The sequence below is a fragment of the Sycon ciliatum genome, chromosome 6 (assembly GCF_964019385.1).
Source record: "Sycon ciliatum chromosome 6, ocSycCili1.1, whole genome shotgun sequence".
Lineage (NCBI taxonomy): Eukaryota > Metazoa > Porifera > Calcarea > Leucosolenida > Sycettidae > Sycon > Sycon ciliatum.
The window spans coordinates 18,315,803-18,332,471 of record NC_088648.1 but is presented as its reverse complement, the minus strand read 5'-3'; the positions used below and the strand labels follow the sequence as shown (position 1 = coordinate 18,332,471).

Sequence of the window (16,669 nt, the reverse complement as noted above, 5' to 3'; positions counted from 1 at the left end):
ATGTGCGTATGCAGCGCGCTTCACGCACACATGCACACACACACACACACACACACACACACACACACACACACACACACACACTTTTTGCCGCTCACTGCCAAAACCGGTCACGTGGGTCTCCCCGGGAGAGGGGAAAGAGACTCAAAACGAATCTTGGAAAGATGACTCAATTGGGTATTGAACCGCCCAACGGCCGACATCCCCTGAAAACCCCAAAACTCTGGGTGGACTTGAAAATGATCCCACTTATAGGCTCACCACACCTCAGGAAGTGGGTGAGGACAAGGTGCAGAAAAAGGATTGCCGGCATCAGGGTATCCGTTCCGGGATCCAACTGCAGTTACCCCTGCCCCCAGCGAAGGTAATACTTGCTACTAGTGTGGTTGGCTAAATCAGATTGGATCTGATATAAGCTTCACTAGCACCATTGATTACACAAGAGTTAATCTAGCCAGAAGCAGTCCATGGTTAAAGAGGAAGTTAAGGCAAAAATCAAAATTTCACCAGTTGTAGTCTTCGGGGTGCTGAGTCGAATGGTCGTGGTCCGAGGAAGCTGAGACGCTCCCTTCCTACTTGAATCCCAATCGAACTCGCGCACTTCCACCGAAACTGGGTGACTGCGCCCTACTAGATGGGGATTTGTATGCAAAATGTCACTAAAAGCGCCATTTCGTTCTTATAAAAGCGCGGATGACCGCGATTGGCCCATATGTTGTAGTCTTTTGGACGCTGAGTCGACTGGTTTTGGTCCGAAAAGGCTGCGATGCAGCGTTCCTCCTTTATTCCCAATCGAACATGGTTGAACAAGCGGTCACGTGCTCCTGCGTACACCAGTCAGCTGGTCACCGTGCCTGCAGGGTACAACTTACTAGCCTGTTTGACCTTTTTTGGGTGCAGTCCTGTCACTCGAGTTGAACCTTGGTGTGAAAGTTGTCGCCTGCTGGCGTGGTGACCAGGTGACACCTTCACGTAGCCGAGCCCGTTGGCAACAGACCCAACACAATCAGGCGTAAGTGTACCCACCAACCAAACTAGCTGGCACGCGCGCACACACACACTCGCGCGCACAAACACACACACACATCCACACACACACACAAGCAGATACGGCTCGCTCCCCAAACACAAAGATTTGTTTGTGATATTAAAGGTCTGTTTTCTCATGTGCCGGCTCCGATAACAGTGTCGCAAGAGAATCAAGACTGTCTCCTGGAGATCTACTCCAAGTCCTTAGAGTTAGACTGGGTCTACACGTAGTCTGCTTAGGCACTACCACTAGCCGCTACCAAACTGCCATGGCAACCATCTAGACTACAGCACTAACACGCAATGCTTATCCCCCCCCCCCCCCCATCTATAACATAACATTGTAATTGAGGTGTACAGTCAGACCTCGCTTATCCGGTCCTCTTTTATCCGGATCCCTCACCATCCGGAAGAAAATCGTTGGTTACCGATTTACAGCATATGCCATGCATGCATACAGTGTGTGTGTTCGATTATCCGGTTCCCTCGCCTATCCGGATATTTTTGTGGAAAACGGTTGTGTGCGGTTATGCGAGATCTGACTGTACTAAAATTTCCATGTCAGAGACCTGCCAGGTTTCAGGTGTGTAATGTAGAAATAGGTGACCAGCATTCCCTTCACATACCGTAATATTCCGTAAATAAGCCCACCCTAAATAACGCCCATGTCCGATAATAAGCCCAGTTTTAGGCGGTGTACACTGCAAGTCCGTGTTAGCGCCCATGCCCGAAATAAGCCCAGGGCGCAAAGTGGACAAGTGGTTTACCTATCAAATCTGTAATTTATCGCTACATTCTTGGTTACGACCAAATTTCCAGCTGTGGTTTGATGTACCTGTACCGCGCTCAGTGTGAATGGTGGTTCACTGAAACTAGTGGGTTGCTGATAGATTGATCTTCAGCAGATTGCGTCCGAGATAACGCCCATGCCCTAAAAATAAGCCCATGCCCAAATATACGCCCGGTTTTTGACGCTCTGCAAAGTATACCGGGGATTATTAACGGACTTTAACGGTATAGTGCCTACTCCAGTGCATTTTAGGTGTTATCTAAATTTAGGTGCCTGGTTTTTCTACAGAAATTAAAGTTAATATTCACCGAATGTAATGCGTCCATCCATAATCTGTATGAGGAGTATAGATAGACCGTAACAAGTAATACTGTAGATCTACTCTGGTGCATCTCAGAGTACACAGGGCAGATCTACTACGATTAGTACGCTTACGAGCGACGATTATTTTTCATTTTTTGGCAAGTGCACGTGACCAGATGAAGAGTGCTACCTGTGGACATACATGACTGTACAAGACTACCAAAATCTTAACCAGATATGACATTGGCCATTCGCAACAAAAATGCGTCGATCGAGAAACTTTCTTTGGATGGCGTTTGTGTCTATGACTGCACAGCATCGCATTATTTGTACCCAGTATAGATATCATACTACTATTATCATTTCTACGGAGGGAGCAAGAGAGGGGTGGGGATGGAGGGAATGTGTGTGTATTTGTGTCTAGGCGGGGGTGGGGGGGGAGCAAAAGAAAATAAGGGGAGGGGAGGCAGGGGGGGGGGGGGGGTGATATTCATTTCCGTTTAGTCAGTTTAGTTCACCAGTGCTATCCAGTGGAGGGTAACTAGGTGCTAGGTCCACGCAGCACACGTTAATGTGTTCAGTGGCACTGGGTGCATACAGCACACGTAACTGTGTACAGCGGCACTGGTTCCACACAGCACACGCAACTGTGTTCAGCGGCACTGGTTCCACACAGCACACAAAACTGCGCTCAGTGGCACTGGGTCTATGCAGCACACGTCACCGTGTTCAATGGCATGGAGCATGCACGCTCACTGCATCGAAGCCAGCGTGAGAGATTTGCCCATGGCCTCCAGCTTGAGCGCCGGTCCGACTTTCAGGAACAGCGTCCTCACCAGCTCCTCCATAGTGATCAGTGAGAACGCCTCGCCGTCAATTTCGTGACCGAGCAGCACCTCAGCAGCACTAGCCAGCCCTTTGTCCTGCTCCGTTATGAAGTCAAACACATCATCACACGTCCAACATGCCGGTGGTTTGTCCCGCAAGTGCTCGGGAGTTCTAAACGGCTCTGCGGAGAAGAAGAAAATATGATAAATCCGCATTGGGAGTGTTGCCAAACAAGAAAGGTCATCACGCGTACATACACACACATACAGGTGCGTATGCGCGCACATACACACATACATGTACAGGTGCGCATGCGTGCACACAAACACGCGTGCTCGCGCACACAGTTATACCTGCTCACTGCCAGGAACAGCATGCCTCTCTTGCATAGCATCCATTTCGACACTTACTGCTTGACAAGAGGCTTCCGTCCGTACCCCTTCGTCTTGGCAACAGGCCCACACAAGCTAGGACCAATGGTGTCTTGCACTTGTCACTCAAGTATAGCTGAACAGACAGAACCACACGCACGCACATACATGTATACTCATACTGATACTCCTGCCCATCCCTGAAGCGATGATAGCGAACAAGGTACAGTCGCCGCCAAACAATTCCGGCCAATGCTGTGCTCGCCACCGGTAGCTGTATGTGGCCGCATGCACTGCCACTCCTAGTGCTAGTAGTAGGACTCTACCATGGTAGACCATGGTAGCGTGCAGTACTGTAGTGCATCATGGCACATGGTCTGCTAGCTGCTGCAGGGTCTGCACTCTGCACATTCCGTGCTGTGCTCAACTCTGCAGGCAGAGAGCAGCTCGGCCTGTTTTCACCGCTGTGCTCGTGCATGTATGGTGCTGGTACTGTGGACCATGCACACCGTACCAGTGTGCACACTCCACTGACGCATGCATGCATGCTACAGGCACCATGCACTGTACCAGTGTGCACACTCTACTGACGCATGCATGCTACAGTACAGGCACCATGCCACTGTACCAGTGTGCACCCTCTACTAACGCATGCATGCTACAGTACAGGCACCATGCCACTGTACCAGTGTGCACACTCTACTAACGCATGCATGCTACAGTACAGGCACCATGCCACTGTACCAGTGTGCACACTCTACTAACGCATGCATGCTACAGTACAGGCACCATGCCACTGTACCAGTGTGCACACTCTACTAACGCATGCATGCTACAGTACAGGCACCATGCCACTGTACATCTGGTACATGTATCCATGCCATGGCATTGGCCGGATTTTGTTGGCGACGACTGTATGTTAGACATAGCAACTTGTGCTGGGATTACACCATTCAACAGTTTGCAAGGCTGACGAATTGACCGCCACCAATTTTAGCTGGGTCTCCATAACACAACTGATTAAAGTGACTGTTTCTAGCCATTGAATCCCGATAGTCCATTTCAGCTAGGAGAATGAGAAAGAGAAGAAGGACATGTGTGATCATATTAGGCGGGAACTGAACGTGCAGCCTCTTGATTGGAAATATACTGCACCTACCACTGCATCATATGGGAGACCATGTACCATGTATACGCCCGTCGCAAGAGAACCAAGCAAATCTGCAGATGCACTAGATGTGCACCCACAGATTTTCTCTTATAGCAACGATAGCGAACAAGATCTGAATGGGACAGATCAAGACTTGCGCCAGATAACTGTCTAATCCACACAACTGGCGAAGCCATGTGAATCGACCACCAATGCACGCTTGGTCTACACCACACGGAGTACATCGGCATAAAACGGCCAAGACAGTTACCTATGCACACCCTACACTTGCTGAGGTAACCAGTATAGACAGCACACTGCTTTGATAGAAGCAGACACTAGATGCACTGGTACCTTGAAGTGAAATTGGAGTTACTTTACCGGGGTTCCGAGGCCTAGCCTAACTCGTTCCTATTTCAAGTTGCATATAATTGATAATGTTGATATAGGTGAGCCACCGTGTACGTACGTATGGGCATCCTGCATCAGGTACTAAACCCTAGTCTGTTCGATCATCAGTGCTTCACAGCACTACATGGTAGGGGTGTGCACGGGTAGTCGGGTACCCGTGCTACCCGTGAGGACCTCGGGTAGACAGGCACAGAATAGTACCCGAAAATCCGAAGTCGCAGATGACATTATGTACAGTGCACGTGAACAAATTCATGTAATACTCCGCATGTCTACCCAGTGTGTAAGAGAAGGGGTGCATTGTGGTGTTACCATGGAAATCCTACCTGATACGGTACCCGTGCTACCCGTGGAAAACTACCCGAACCCGAAGAAAATGCTACCCGCCTCAGCCCTACTACATGGTCCAGTTGTCAAATGATCGAGTGCAACACTTCGACTATTCACTAGATCCTAGTTTTCCGAGCAAGTACCCGATTGCGAAGAAGTCGGCAGGAAACATGAGAGCTCCCAGACTAAAAAATGCTGACGACGATATGTTCCAGAACAGGTGTTGGCATGCAGTGAAATACACACGGTTGATACACCATCAAAGGATCATCCAGCCAGCACGGATGCACTTCAACCTTCACAATACACACGGTTAGCATGGATGCACTTCAACATTGAACAGCACACACAATCAGCGTAGATTCAATTTAAAATTCATCACTCAAACAACGGATTATTAGCAGCAGTGTAAAGCCTGATTCATACTTCATTTCGCATACGGGAAACGCGCCGCGTCACGAAAAAGGTTGATCTGAGCTCAACTATTTCGCGTACGGGTAAGTCATCGCGCGTTGATCGCGTGATGGCTTTCCTGTACACGAAATGAAGGATGAACGGCCATAATAATAAGAAAGTCCGTATTTGAGGACACTCAAACTCCTTTTTTTTAAAGAGTGAATTTGAACGGTAAACTGCATGTACTTACGTCATGGGTGTGGCGATCAAAGTGCGGCTCCCATTTGGGACGCCTCTGCCTCGGCGCTGCCACTTGCGTTGGTGCAAGGCTCCTGGCGACCGCGGTCTGCGGTGCTGGTAGGGCATGCGCCAGGTCCTCCATCTTGCGCTTCTTCTTCTCCAAGCCTCTTTTCTCAGTCTGGGCAGAGGGAAACATTTCATCGTCAACAGCACGATATAAGAACTCAGATGGTGAGCCAAGGAAAATATTGTAACATGGAAAAACGTGGGCACAATCGCACAACTTGTGCGTTCTGCATAATCTCTTTTGTTGCCTCTCCCTCCGTTCCAGCAGCTAGTAGTAGTAGTAGTAGTAGTAGTAGTAGAATTTATCATTTTACTAGGGAACTCCCAACAGGCGTTGCCTTTTTACTGGGAACCGTAGGAATGACTTGGTGCTTGTGACAAATGCAGAAAGGGGCTTAGCTTGACGACATCCAGGTGGAAGCATGTTCCATCTGCTTGAACACAGTCATAATGGTAAGACGAGTTCTTATAATATTATCATTCGGCATGAGGTTTACAGAGCTCAGCCGCTTGAGCGCTCGGCGCGCGCACGCATGCACACAAACACAAATATACATATGGTCAGGCATTCAACACTGAAGCAACAAAACGACAATTATATCAAGAAACATCCCAACAATACTAGCTTCCTACATGTAGGTAGTAACATTATTACACCTCGGGGGAGGGGGGGTGAGGAGGAGGGGGTGATTGAGAAGTACAGAGGTGAGTACACAGGGTGTCTGCCTGTGACAGTGCAGGGAGTCCACGGCACAGGCAGTAACGTCATGTGTACTGGAAGTCATAAGTACCGGCATGGCCAATACCACCCTCATGTTGCCTGATGATTGTGTAAGCATGAAACTCAGAGTAGGGCCACAAACTAGCCATGCTTGTGCTCTTGTTGTCCTACGTACTGTAAGTCGACAAATTTCCGGCGCATTAAAATTTCAGCCCCCAGGACTAACGCACATTCCGGCCACAGTAATTTAAACGTTCAGCCCGTACTGCTGCTGCTGCTGCCTGTATACACTGTCACACCGAACCTTGCGGAACAAAATTTCGGCCATAACAAATTTTAGCCCCAAAGTGGCCAAGCCGAAAATGGCCCAAAAGAAATATGCGCCGAACAATTGTTGACATACAGTACGCCAGCATGTGCGAATGCTACGCGAAGAGACTAAGTTTGGTGAGATTTTCTTTGGGCATGCATATGTTCCGGGAGAAGAGTCCAAACAACTCACTCATCGGACAACTCACTCGCAGTCCTCCTCACCTTCAGGAGCGGCGCTGATGACATTGCTGATCGGAGGAAGTCACTTCCGCCAATTGCTCTCAGCGTCGTACCTGCTGCGGTTCGCATCGGCCGTTTCGGCACAGCCACTTTCGTAGGCTTTTTGCTCTTGATCTTCTTGGACTTTTTTAACGTTGCTTTTGCCGCTCCCGAATTGGCCGAGACTGATCGGTTGAGAGCTGTGGAAACGTTCACCAAAACAATACATGCCCACGCAACACAAGAGAATGAAATTGAACCCTCCACTATGTTCACCAAGCAATACGTGCCCACATCATACAAGAGTATGAAATGGAAGACTCCACTCCAGCTGTACGTACATGTATATGCTTGACTTGTATGAACGTAAAAAACATGCCTGGCAAAATGCCGGTAAATACACGCCTACCCACACGCGCCTTTAAACTGCAAGGTTACACTTTCGCACAGAGCTCTCCTTCTGACCACCACTATGGCACCTAGTCTAGGGACTTCAATCGAAAAACCAAATTCGCGAGTTTCGCATAAAACGCTAGTTTTTCTAAACCGGGAAGATGTGAGAAACAACCTGAGAAAATTTGAACCAAAAGTAGTCACAGAAGTAAATGCGAGTATGTGTGTGAGCCGTGTGGTTTCCGTCAAGCACTGCACTATCTGGTGCATACATGGCTATACAGGATGTGTGCATGCATGCAGTGTGCACGCATGCCGTGCGCGCCTACTTGCACAAGTCACACGTTTTCACCGTCACTGCTTCTACAGTGTGCGCGCAGTTCACTCGATTTTTTTCGTCTACCACCAGGAAATCGCCGTGGGCTGGTTTCTGTGATCATCTTCCTTCTACCGCGATAAAGCGCAAGCCTCAATGTTCTAGAATCCTCTTTCTTGGTTTAGGCTGATTCGAGGCCGCTGAACACGAAAATCGGGTGTTCCTCGCGGGGCCGAGTACGGATCTGGTCGAAATTAGTACTTCGAAGTGCATCCGCGCCAAGCGCGGAGGCATTATTTTTGGAAGCATGGCATGTGTGGCACCATTGGAAAGGTAATGACCTCAGCTACCTAAAAATAGCATCGACAAGGCTGAAAAGGCCGCGGGAGAAGATACTCGGGCCTCGAACTGCATCTCGACCTGCAGTCACGAGGCGCCCATTCACTTTGTACAGGCGAGCTGTGACTGCACTTTTCGCTTTTCAGTGACCGGAACTGAACTCCCTACCTAGTCTATGCATGGTGGATAGTGGTATCCGACATAGCGAGCTGCTACATCAAGTACCACAGGGCGTGCAGAAATACGCGCAAAAATTTATGCAAATAGAAAGAATTCAATACAGCACTCACACCCTTCACTTTTAAACATACCAACACTCACATACCCACTCACATACATGTACCTTTCTCACCTGCACTTCTCCAATCTACACTTTCTTTCACACTGTTCGCTGCTCATGTAATCACGCCTTCAATAGTGCTAGGTTTAGAATATCAGTGTTTCTTGTATTAGTTTTAGATCTAATAATGTAAAGAACTCTTCCTCTCCTCTCCTCCATGCGCTCTCACAGCCGACTCTGTTGTCCAACTCTCAGTGTGATGACGATTTCTGATGATTATCACGGTGAAAACAACGTTCAAATCATGAATTATTGTTCCATTGTTCTCGTGGTATGAGTGCGGTCACATTACTTTCATCGATATTAGGTTCCTTGTCTCCACGCCGACCTTTTAATTGGGTAGATGTTTGTATTTCGTGGGAAGAAAATGGGGGTGCGGCTTACGTATACTATGGAAAACACGACAATACATATTAGCCTTAGGAAACACTTCAGTTGAATCCCATGCATCCTAAAGCAGGACCGTGCTCTTTCTCTCACCGAGTTTTGCCAGACGAAACGCCGAGCTGAACGATCTCGTGCAGTATTTCGAGCAGAAGCGGCCGGATTTCAAGAAGTACCTGCGCTCGCCACGGTAGCCGCATAGCTCACACTCGATGACGTCACGCAGCCGGTCGACAACACTTTCACTTTGAGTCACATCCGCACTGGTTGCCGGTGCCTGTTCGCTGTCCAGCAGTTTGCCATCCAGGCTCTCTCGGGACGATTCGGCTGTGGGAGTGACAGGCACATGTCAGTACACACGTACACACACGCACACACACACTTGCGTACACACATGCTCACACACGCACGCACGCACACACACACACACACACGCACACACACACACACACGTGCACACGTGCACACACACGCACACACACACACACACACACACACACAGCATTCTGAAGAAGGTAGTCGTCGAAACGTAAATATAATAAATATATCCTCGTCTGATGAGTGTTTTTGAACACGAAACTTGGAGTAACGAGAAACCTTTTGGTCTCTGTTGTTCTGCCTTGTGTAATTTATATATCAGTATCAAACAGTCAAGTTTTGTTCCGGTTGTGTGGTCGGCCTATTCGCCAATGCAATAGACAGACAGATACACATTGTTTTACAAGATAGCCACAAACCATCATGGTGCAAACCGGCTAAAACGAACAGGGATACACATAGCCGAAGCAGTGGAGGCGGGACAAGAGCAGCTAAACCGACCAAGGGTCTCGGTATCATCACTGCTCATGCATGCCAAAGCACATGCAGATGCACAGACCCAGACACACAAACAACCAAACGACCACCACCGCCACCACCAGAGTTAACACAATACCACGTTGCTCGGCTCCGCTTACCAGCCTTCATCTTGTGAATGAGGCGTATCCGTCTCTTGTATTCTTTGCGTAGCAGTTTCTTCTTGTCCTCCTGCATACGTACTTTGTCCATATCCTGAAGAAAACACAATAGACGTTACGGTATACATGAAGATATCAGGTTTCAGCGAGCCCCCTTGCAACTTCCCGAGCAATTGCCGTCTTTCAACCCATTAATGGCCTGAAACCGAGGTGACTGAGGTGACTGCACTTCAGACCTTCCCAGTCGAAGGAAACGGATCGGTACACGCACCTGTATGCCACTCCAATCACACTGCAATCACACTGCAATCACACTGCAATCACACTGCAATCACACTGCAATCACACTGCAATCCGTACTTGTTTGCTAACTTCACAACTGCCGGGTGCCGAGGAACGGAGTGCCGAAGAAGGTACAGGCTAGAAGTTACCTAGAACTTCACCATGCACAGCATATACAAATGTACATGCTCTGCGCAATCTGAGAATTTCCGCAATCTGCAGATAGCGCAAACATGCATTCCGAGATTTCTTAGATTGCGCAGACAATAACTGCTTGTGCATTCAGTGCATGTTCATCCATGCTTTTCACAGATAGCACCACACACGGATTCGCTGTGCTCTTCAGTTTTCAACGAAATGAACAGACTGCACGAACCAGGCACGTGAATCTTGCACCACACGTATTTAGGTGTACTCCTAGAGGTCTCATGGAAGCCCAGGGTCGCGGATTTACCGCGCCTCGCCCCAAAAATATTTTCGTGTCACCCCAGAATGCACGCAGGCCATCTGGCAATCAGGAACCTGGGATCTCCAGATTGCGCAAATTCTCAAAATTCGCGAACCAGACACGTACAACTGTGCATAGAGAATAGCACATGAAAATAAGAACCTGGCCTAGGCTACAAGGCTGATCTCCCGGGTTCTGCTGAATCCGACAGCACTTCACTACTGAAATAAACTACGGGTTTTGCAAATTATTTTCTCCGATAATGTACTGCAAAACCGGCAAATTTTGGGAGAGAGAGAGAGAGAGAGAGAGAGAGAGAGAGAGAGAGAGAGAAGAGAGAGAGAGAGAGAGAGAGAGAGAGAGAGAGAGAGAGAGAGAGAGAGAGAGAGGGAGGGAGAGAGAGAGAAAAGAGAGCTGGAGAGCGTAGTTATGGTGCGGTGGTTGATGAAAATCCCGTACAGGCCCGACCAGGCCTAACCTTATGCATTGCTGGCATTGAAGGAGAAGTATACCTGGCAAACTGCGCAAGACAATGTACACGTATGTGGAAAGATAACAGCAAGTAAACCTGCTACTACACTAGTAGCTAACCTGAGGCGTCACGTAGAAGATGTACAGGAAAAGTCGTTGAGTGCAGTGCGGTGTACAAACGTGTTACGACCACCGCTATGCAGGCCAGCAAGAAAATGACTAGATTTGCAATCGTAGGTGTCAAACGCGATTGGCTCGAAGTCGGCTACTTGTCAAGCATTGCGCTTGAGAGCAAAGAATCCAATACCAAATAGCGTTTGGGAAACATGTGACAAATAGTTTGAGGGCATTCATCTCAGTAGCGCCACTACTACTTTGGCTGAGTGAGCTAGATAACAAGTACGTCTTGGTGCAAACTGCCAGCATGCCAGTAGCTCGCGCTGGATCACGCCACATTGCGTTGGGAGCAGCGGTGTCAGCGATGCTACTGTTCATTGAATTTAACTTTGAGTCTAGTGCATCAACACCATGGACATACCAATCTTGCATGAGGAGTGTTGCGTAGGAGGTCTACACAAAAGCAACTTGTTAGCCGGTGTTTGAGCTAGAATGTTCCAGTCAAAGATTTGTCTTCGTCGCTCCAGGTTACTACTGAGCCCTGCCGTTGTAAATCGTGTCAAGTTTACTATTTCCCTGGTCCAAGGCTTAGCTTACACAAAGGCGAGGGAATATCACGAGATGGATTTTGACTGAAGAAGGACAGTGTTCGTCGATGGAGGCAGTGGAACAGCTGGTTCGTCACCATCAACCAAAGGAAACGAACGCCTGTCTTTCCGCCCGACAGTTCGCTATTCAACCAGTGGTAAAAACATCCCCCCCCCCCCCTCCCGTAGCCGGTGTTTGAGCTAGAATGTTCCAGTCAAAGATTTGTCTTCGTCGCTCCAGGTTACTACTGAGCCCTGCCGTTGTACAACGTGTCAAGTTTATTAATTCACTGGTCCAAGGCTTAGCTTACACAAGGGCAAGGGAATATCAGGAGATGGATTCGCCTAAAGAAAGACAGTACTCGTCGTTGTAAATCGTGTCAAGTTTACTATTTCACTGGTCCAAGGCTTAGCTTACACAAAGCACAAAGGCGATGGAATATCACGAGATGGATTTCGACTGAAGAAGGACAGTGTTCGTCGATGGAGGCAGTGGAACAGCTGGTTCATCACCATCAATCAAGGAAAACGAACGCCTGTGTTTCCGCTCGACAGTTCGCTATTCAACCAGTGGTAAAAACATCAGAGTCTCTACAACAACATTTGCCCAGGACGCCGTGCGTGGAATACGGTTGAGAAGTGCAGATCGACTTCATGCAATGGGCCGAACTGGCCAAGCCCGCCTTCTGGAGGATGGAGAAATGTGTTCACGCAAGACCAGAACTATCTACCAGCCGTTATCGATCTCGTTCTGGAAGATCTATAGTCGAACAAGGTCATCCCCAGGGCACGGCTCGGACCGCACCATCCTCAGCAGAAAGTGTCAGTCTGGCGAAGACCACTGTTCCATGGTATTCACTGTGCAGCCACTTGGCCAGGAACAAAACGACCCACCCTAGACAACAGGGCGCCATTTGTTTTTAAAGATGATTACCAATCACCATGGTAACCAGGTTAAGTGTACACCGTCGGGTCGACTGAACCTGGCAATGAATTTCTTTGCGCACTTTGTGTGGTGCCGGCGCCAAGCCGATTTTGAGTTGGCTTTCTGGACTACAAACGAGAAAACTCGGCGAGCCAATCTCAAGAAAGGCTTTCTTCAAGAATGCCAAGTTTTTGGTCACGGCGGCCATCACCATCAGCAAAGCTACACATCTGTAAGAACTGAATTCCTTCATACAGCTGTTTCCAGTAGAACACTCCTGTCATTGAAGGTAGATATTGCATCACTAGAATGGCTAAGAGAGAAAGAGAGCTGGAGAGTGCACTTATGATGTGGTGGTTGATGAAAATCTGTACAGGCCCGAATGCTGCTGCTTATTTCTCACACTGAGAGAAATTCTGAAAATAATTCTTAGTTACCATGGATAGTTGCCGCTGATCGGGAGATTTGAGAGATTCAATCCACTCGATGAAAATCAGCTCGAGGCCTCGCGTTTCCGTCGAAGATTATAATCATCCGCGGCTTCCACTGGATTTCTTTGAGTTTCCTCGTTTTTATTGCGTTCTGAAGTGGAGCGATACTCTAGAGGCTGTACTGATGTAGCTCTGGCCCAGGAGCAGGGTTGACAGACAGCCAGAAGCGCATGGTGACAAAAAATTGCTCGCGTGAGTGAGATTATTTTCATTGTGCGTATGCAGTGTGGCCGTGATGAAAAGCAGAAAAAATTATTCCCGGTTTATAATCTTAGGATTGTTCCCTAAGGCCCTCATCAGACTACGTACATAGAAAATCCAGTACAAAATCACATAAAACCTAAAAGGCAACATTTTCCCATGCCTGCATTCAGACTACACATTTCACATGCAATATACAGGCAACCTTTGACCCTACGAAATTGCGCAAGGGGCCTGGGATGTGTGAAAGCAGCGGACAGTCGTACCCGGGTACAAAGTTCGTACAACAGCCTGGTGAAAGTACGATAAATGCAGGAAAGTTGCCTTGTACAAGGGTTGGCACCCTGCCTGAAAGGATTGGGCAGCTTTTTAGGCTTCCCGCCAGATTCTTGTTGTTGTCTTGGAAACTTCTATGTAAATGTGACTTATAGGCTGTTTTGTACCTAGTCTGAAGAGGGCCTTAGGGGCCAGTCACATTGAGGGAACAATACTCGGATTATAAACCGGGAATAAGAGTATATAAATTTTTTTAAACCGGGAACAGGCTTTTTTAAAACTTTTCATCCCGGTCACACTGGATACGCATGATGAAAAAATCTCACCCACACGAGCTATGTTTTTTGTCACCATTCGCTTCTGGCAGTCTGTCAGCCCCGCTCAGCGCTCCTGGGCCAGAGCTGCGTGAGCACAGCCTCCAGGGTATCGCTCCACTTCATAACGCAAGGAAACTCAAAGAAATGTAGTGGAAGCTGCGGATGATTATAATCTTCCGCGGAAAAGCAGGGTCTCTAGTCTCATTTTCATCGAGTGGATTATATATCTCAAATCTCCCCCCCCCCCCCCCCCTCAGCGGCAAATATCCATGGTAACAACGGGTGATTTATTTTCAAAATTTACCTCCGTGTGACCGGCCACTACTAAAGTCTGCAAATTTTCGGCGCGTATAAATTTCGGCCTCCCAGGGCTAAAACACATTTTGGCCGCATTAAAATTTCGCCCTGTACTGATACAATGTCACACTGAACCCTGCAAAAACAACTATTCCGGCTTCCCAGGCTAAAAATGGCCGAGAATGAATATGCTCTGAATATTTGTTGACTTACAGGACCATTGCTACCCTCGATAGCAAGAGTACATAACGCCCCAGAGTGTGCAACTCCCACATACCCTGCTGTCCCGACAGAATTTCAATTTGACGTCATTATTTATGACGCAATGCTCCTTGCACCAGTGATTTACAACATGTGTACGGGTGTCAACGCATCACACGTTTTTCTTTGTAATAATTTGTACAGGATCGATCGGCTTTGGTCAACCACAGGTTCCAGATTCGTCTGATAATCCGTGTACAGTGCGCATTGCATCATCAAAATGACGTCAACTTGAAATTCTGTCGGGACAGCACCCATAGTGGAGTTGCACACTCTTGGGGGGTTATGTACTCTTGTTGATAGCCATTCCTCACACCAATGATCTCAAACAACGTAGGGGAACGAAATGTTTTACCCGTGACCCCTTCGGTTTTTTTAGATTATTGGTGTGACGAATGGCTACTGAGAGTAGCAATGGTCGACTTTAGAGCTCATGGAGGAGGAGAGTTTTATGTACAGTAAAACCTGGTGTAAGCGACCTCTGCTTTTAGCGACCACCTGCTCTTAACGACCGTTTTTCATGCACGGACAATTCTACACAGACACTGTGGGACCTGGTTCTAAAGACCACCTGGCTTCAAAGACCGCTTTGTTTGCACCGTGGGGTGGTCGCTTAAACCAGGTTTTACAGTAATTTAGAAACAGCCGAACGGTACCATTCACAATTTTATTGATACTTCCAGTACCCGTTATTCAACGTATGACATTTCAGTGAAGCTCCCCTAATCCAGCCACGTATATCTACCGGCCCCGAAAGCTAGAGACGGGTATAGAAAGACCTTTACTTGCATGCAGTAAGTATGTCACACTCTGAGTTATGGGCAATTCCTAGCCACAGCCATTGCTCGGTCCCAGCCTGGCCAGATTAGTGGAGTCTTACTATGCCGGCACTTGATTTCACGTTGACGTCTGGTCTAGTTGGTGGACTCTAACGCATAGCTCGTGCCCCAGTATTTTCCATGTTTTCAAACGAATTTTTTTAATAATACCGTACTGGCAATATATGTTGCCGCAGTGAGGCCATGAAGCGTTACATTGGCACATGTTTGCCGCATGCAGGGCGTTACATGCAAAGTCGCACAGGAGCCGTTACACAGGTTTCTATATTGCCGCAGTCCTTTTTTTGCTATTGCCGCATCACTTTTTTGCTATTGCCGCATCATTTTTTTGCTTTTGCCGCATCATTTTTCTTGTGCAGTGCAAACTGCAATGAAAAGATCGCCGCACCCCGCCGTACGCGCGTTACGAACTCAACGAAAATTTGTCGCACTAGCCTGGTCGCGCGTTACGCCGCACCCCCCTGCGTTACGCGTTACGCCGCACCCCCCTGCGTTACGCGTTACGCCGCACCCCCCTGCGTTACGCGTTACGCGGCAACATATATTGCCAGTACGGTAATTGGCATTTGAAATTTTTTTTAAAATAATGTTGAAGCCGTGTACGTGTGCTTCGCTCGTACCTTGGCTGACGATTCAGAATAGGTCTGCTCGCAATCGTTCATTCGCTTGTTCACATAATGATGGAAATTGCTCACGCAGTTGGGATTCTGTCGCATGAAGAATATCGCCACCCGACACGTCTTGCACAGTACTCCCTCCGACGGTGCCACGCCGAATGCAGCGCGCATCTCCTTCGTAGTGAACCTGCCCACGTCAGTCCATAGCGCTGTGTCGAAGCCGCCACGTATGCTTGCGCACACAGCGCACTTCTTCACTGCAGCATCGGGAGCGGCAGTGTCGGCAGAAGATTCGGCAGGATCCACAACATCAGCTTCTATCGACTCTGCGACTAGCGCCATGTCGTCTTGCTGGCTTGCCATTGTCGATTCAATCACCAGCTCCTCGATTGCATCTAACGTTTCAACCGGTTCTGATTCTTCTTGTCTGTCCACTGTGACTGGCATCATGAAGTCTTCATTGGGTTGCACATTTCCGTCGTCGCTATCCATTGTCAGATCTGTTCTACCTAACGTTTCTCTCGTGTCGGCGTCAGTCATCATAATACTTATCAGGGACGTGGTGTCTGCGATATCACCTACCCTTCGACGGAGCTGATTGAATCGGCGCGCTGGCAATTTTGACGCAATTATTTTAGTCACAAAA

General features: G+C 48.3%; 1 protein-coding gene across 1 annotated transcript; it reads right to left on the bottom strand.

Annotated features, from left to right (window-relative positions):
- Positions 1-2,133: 2,133 nt before the first annotated feature.
- On the bottom strand, positions 2,134-16,652 carry LOC135819549 (uncharacterized). The gene is made up of 7 exons (XM_065332779.1): positions 16,027-16,652; positions 9,895-9,988; positions 9,035-9,265; positions 7,170-7,366; positions 5,859-6,026; positions 3,361-3,457; positions 2,134-3,131 (listed from the first exon to the last, which is right to left on the bottom strand). Exons 1-7 carry the CDS (start codon positions 16,564-16,566, stop codon positions 2,875-2,877), a joined length of 1,584 nt encoding a protein of 527 aa, XP_065188851.1. The 5' UTR covers positions 16,567-16,652; the 3' UTR covers positions 2,134-2,874.
- Between the last annotated feature and the right edge of the window lie 17 nt (positions 16,653-16,669).

Excerpts from the sequence above, each read along its gene's own strand:
- LOC135819549 (XM_065332779.1), bottom strand. The coding sequence starts at position 16,566 with ATGATGACTGACGCCGACACGAGAGAAACGTTAGGTAGAACAGATCTG. Across the intron at positions 6,027-7,169 it reads CATCAGCGCCGCTCCTGAAG|ACTGAGAAAAGAGGCTTGGA; the intron begins GTGAGGAGGACT and ends CCCTCTGCCCAG. Across the intron at positions 3,132-3,360 it reads CGGAAGCCTCTTGTCAAGCA|AGCCGTTTAGAACTCCCGAG; the intron begins GTAAGTGTCGAA and ends TCTTCTCCGCAG.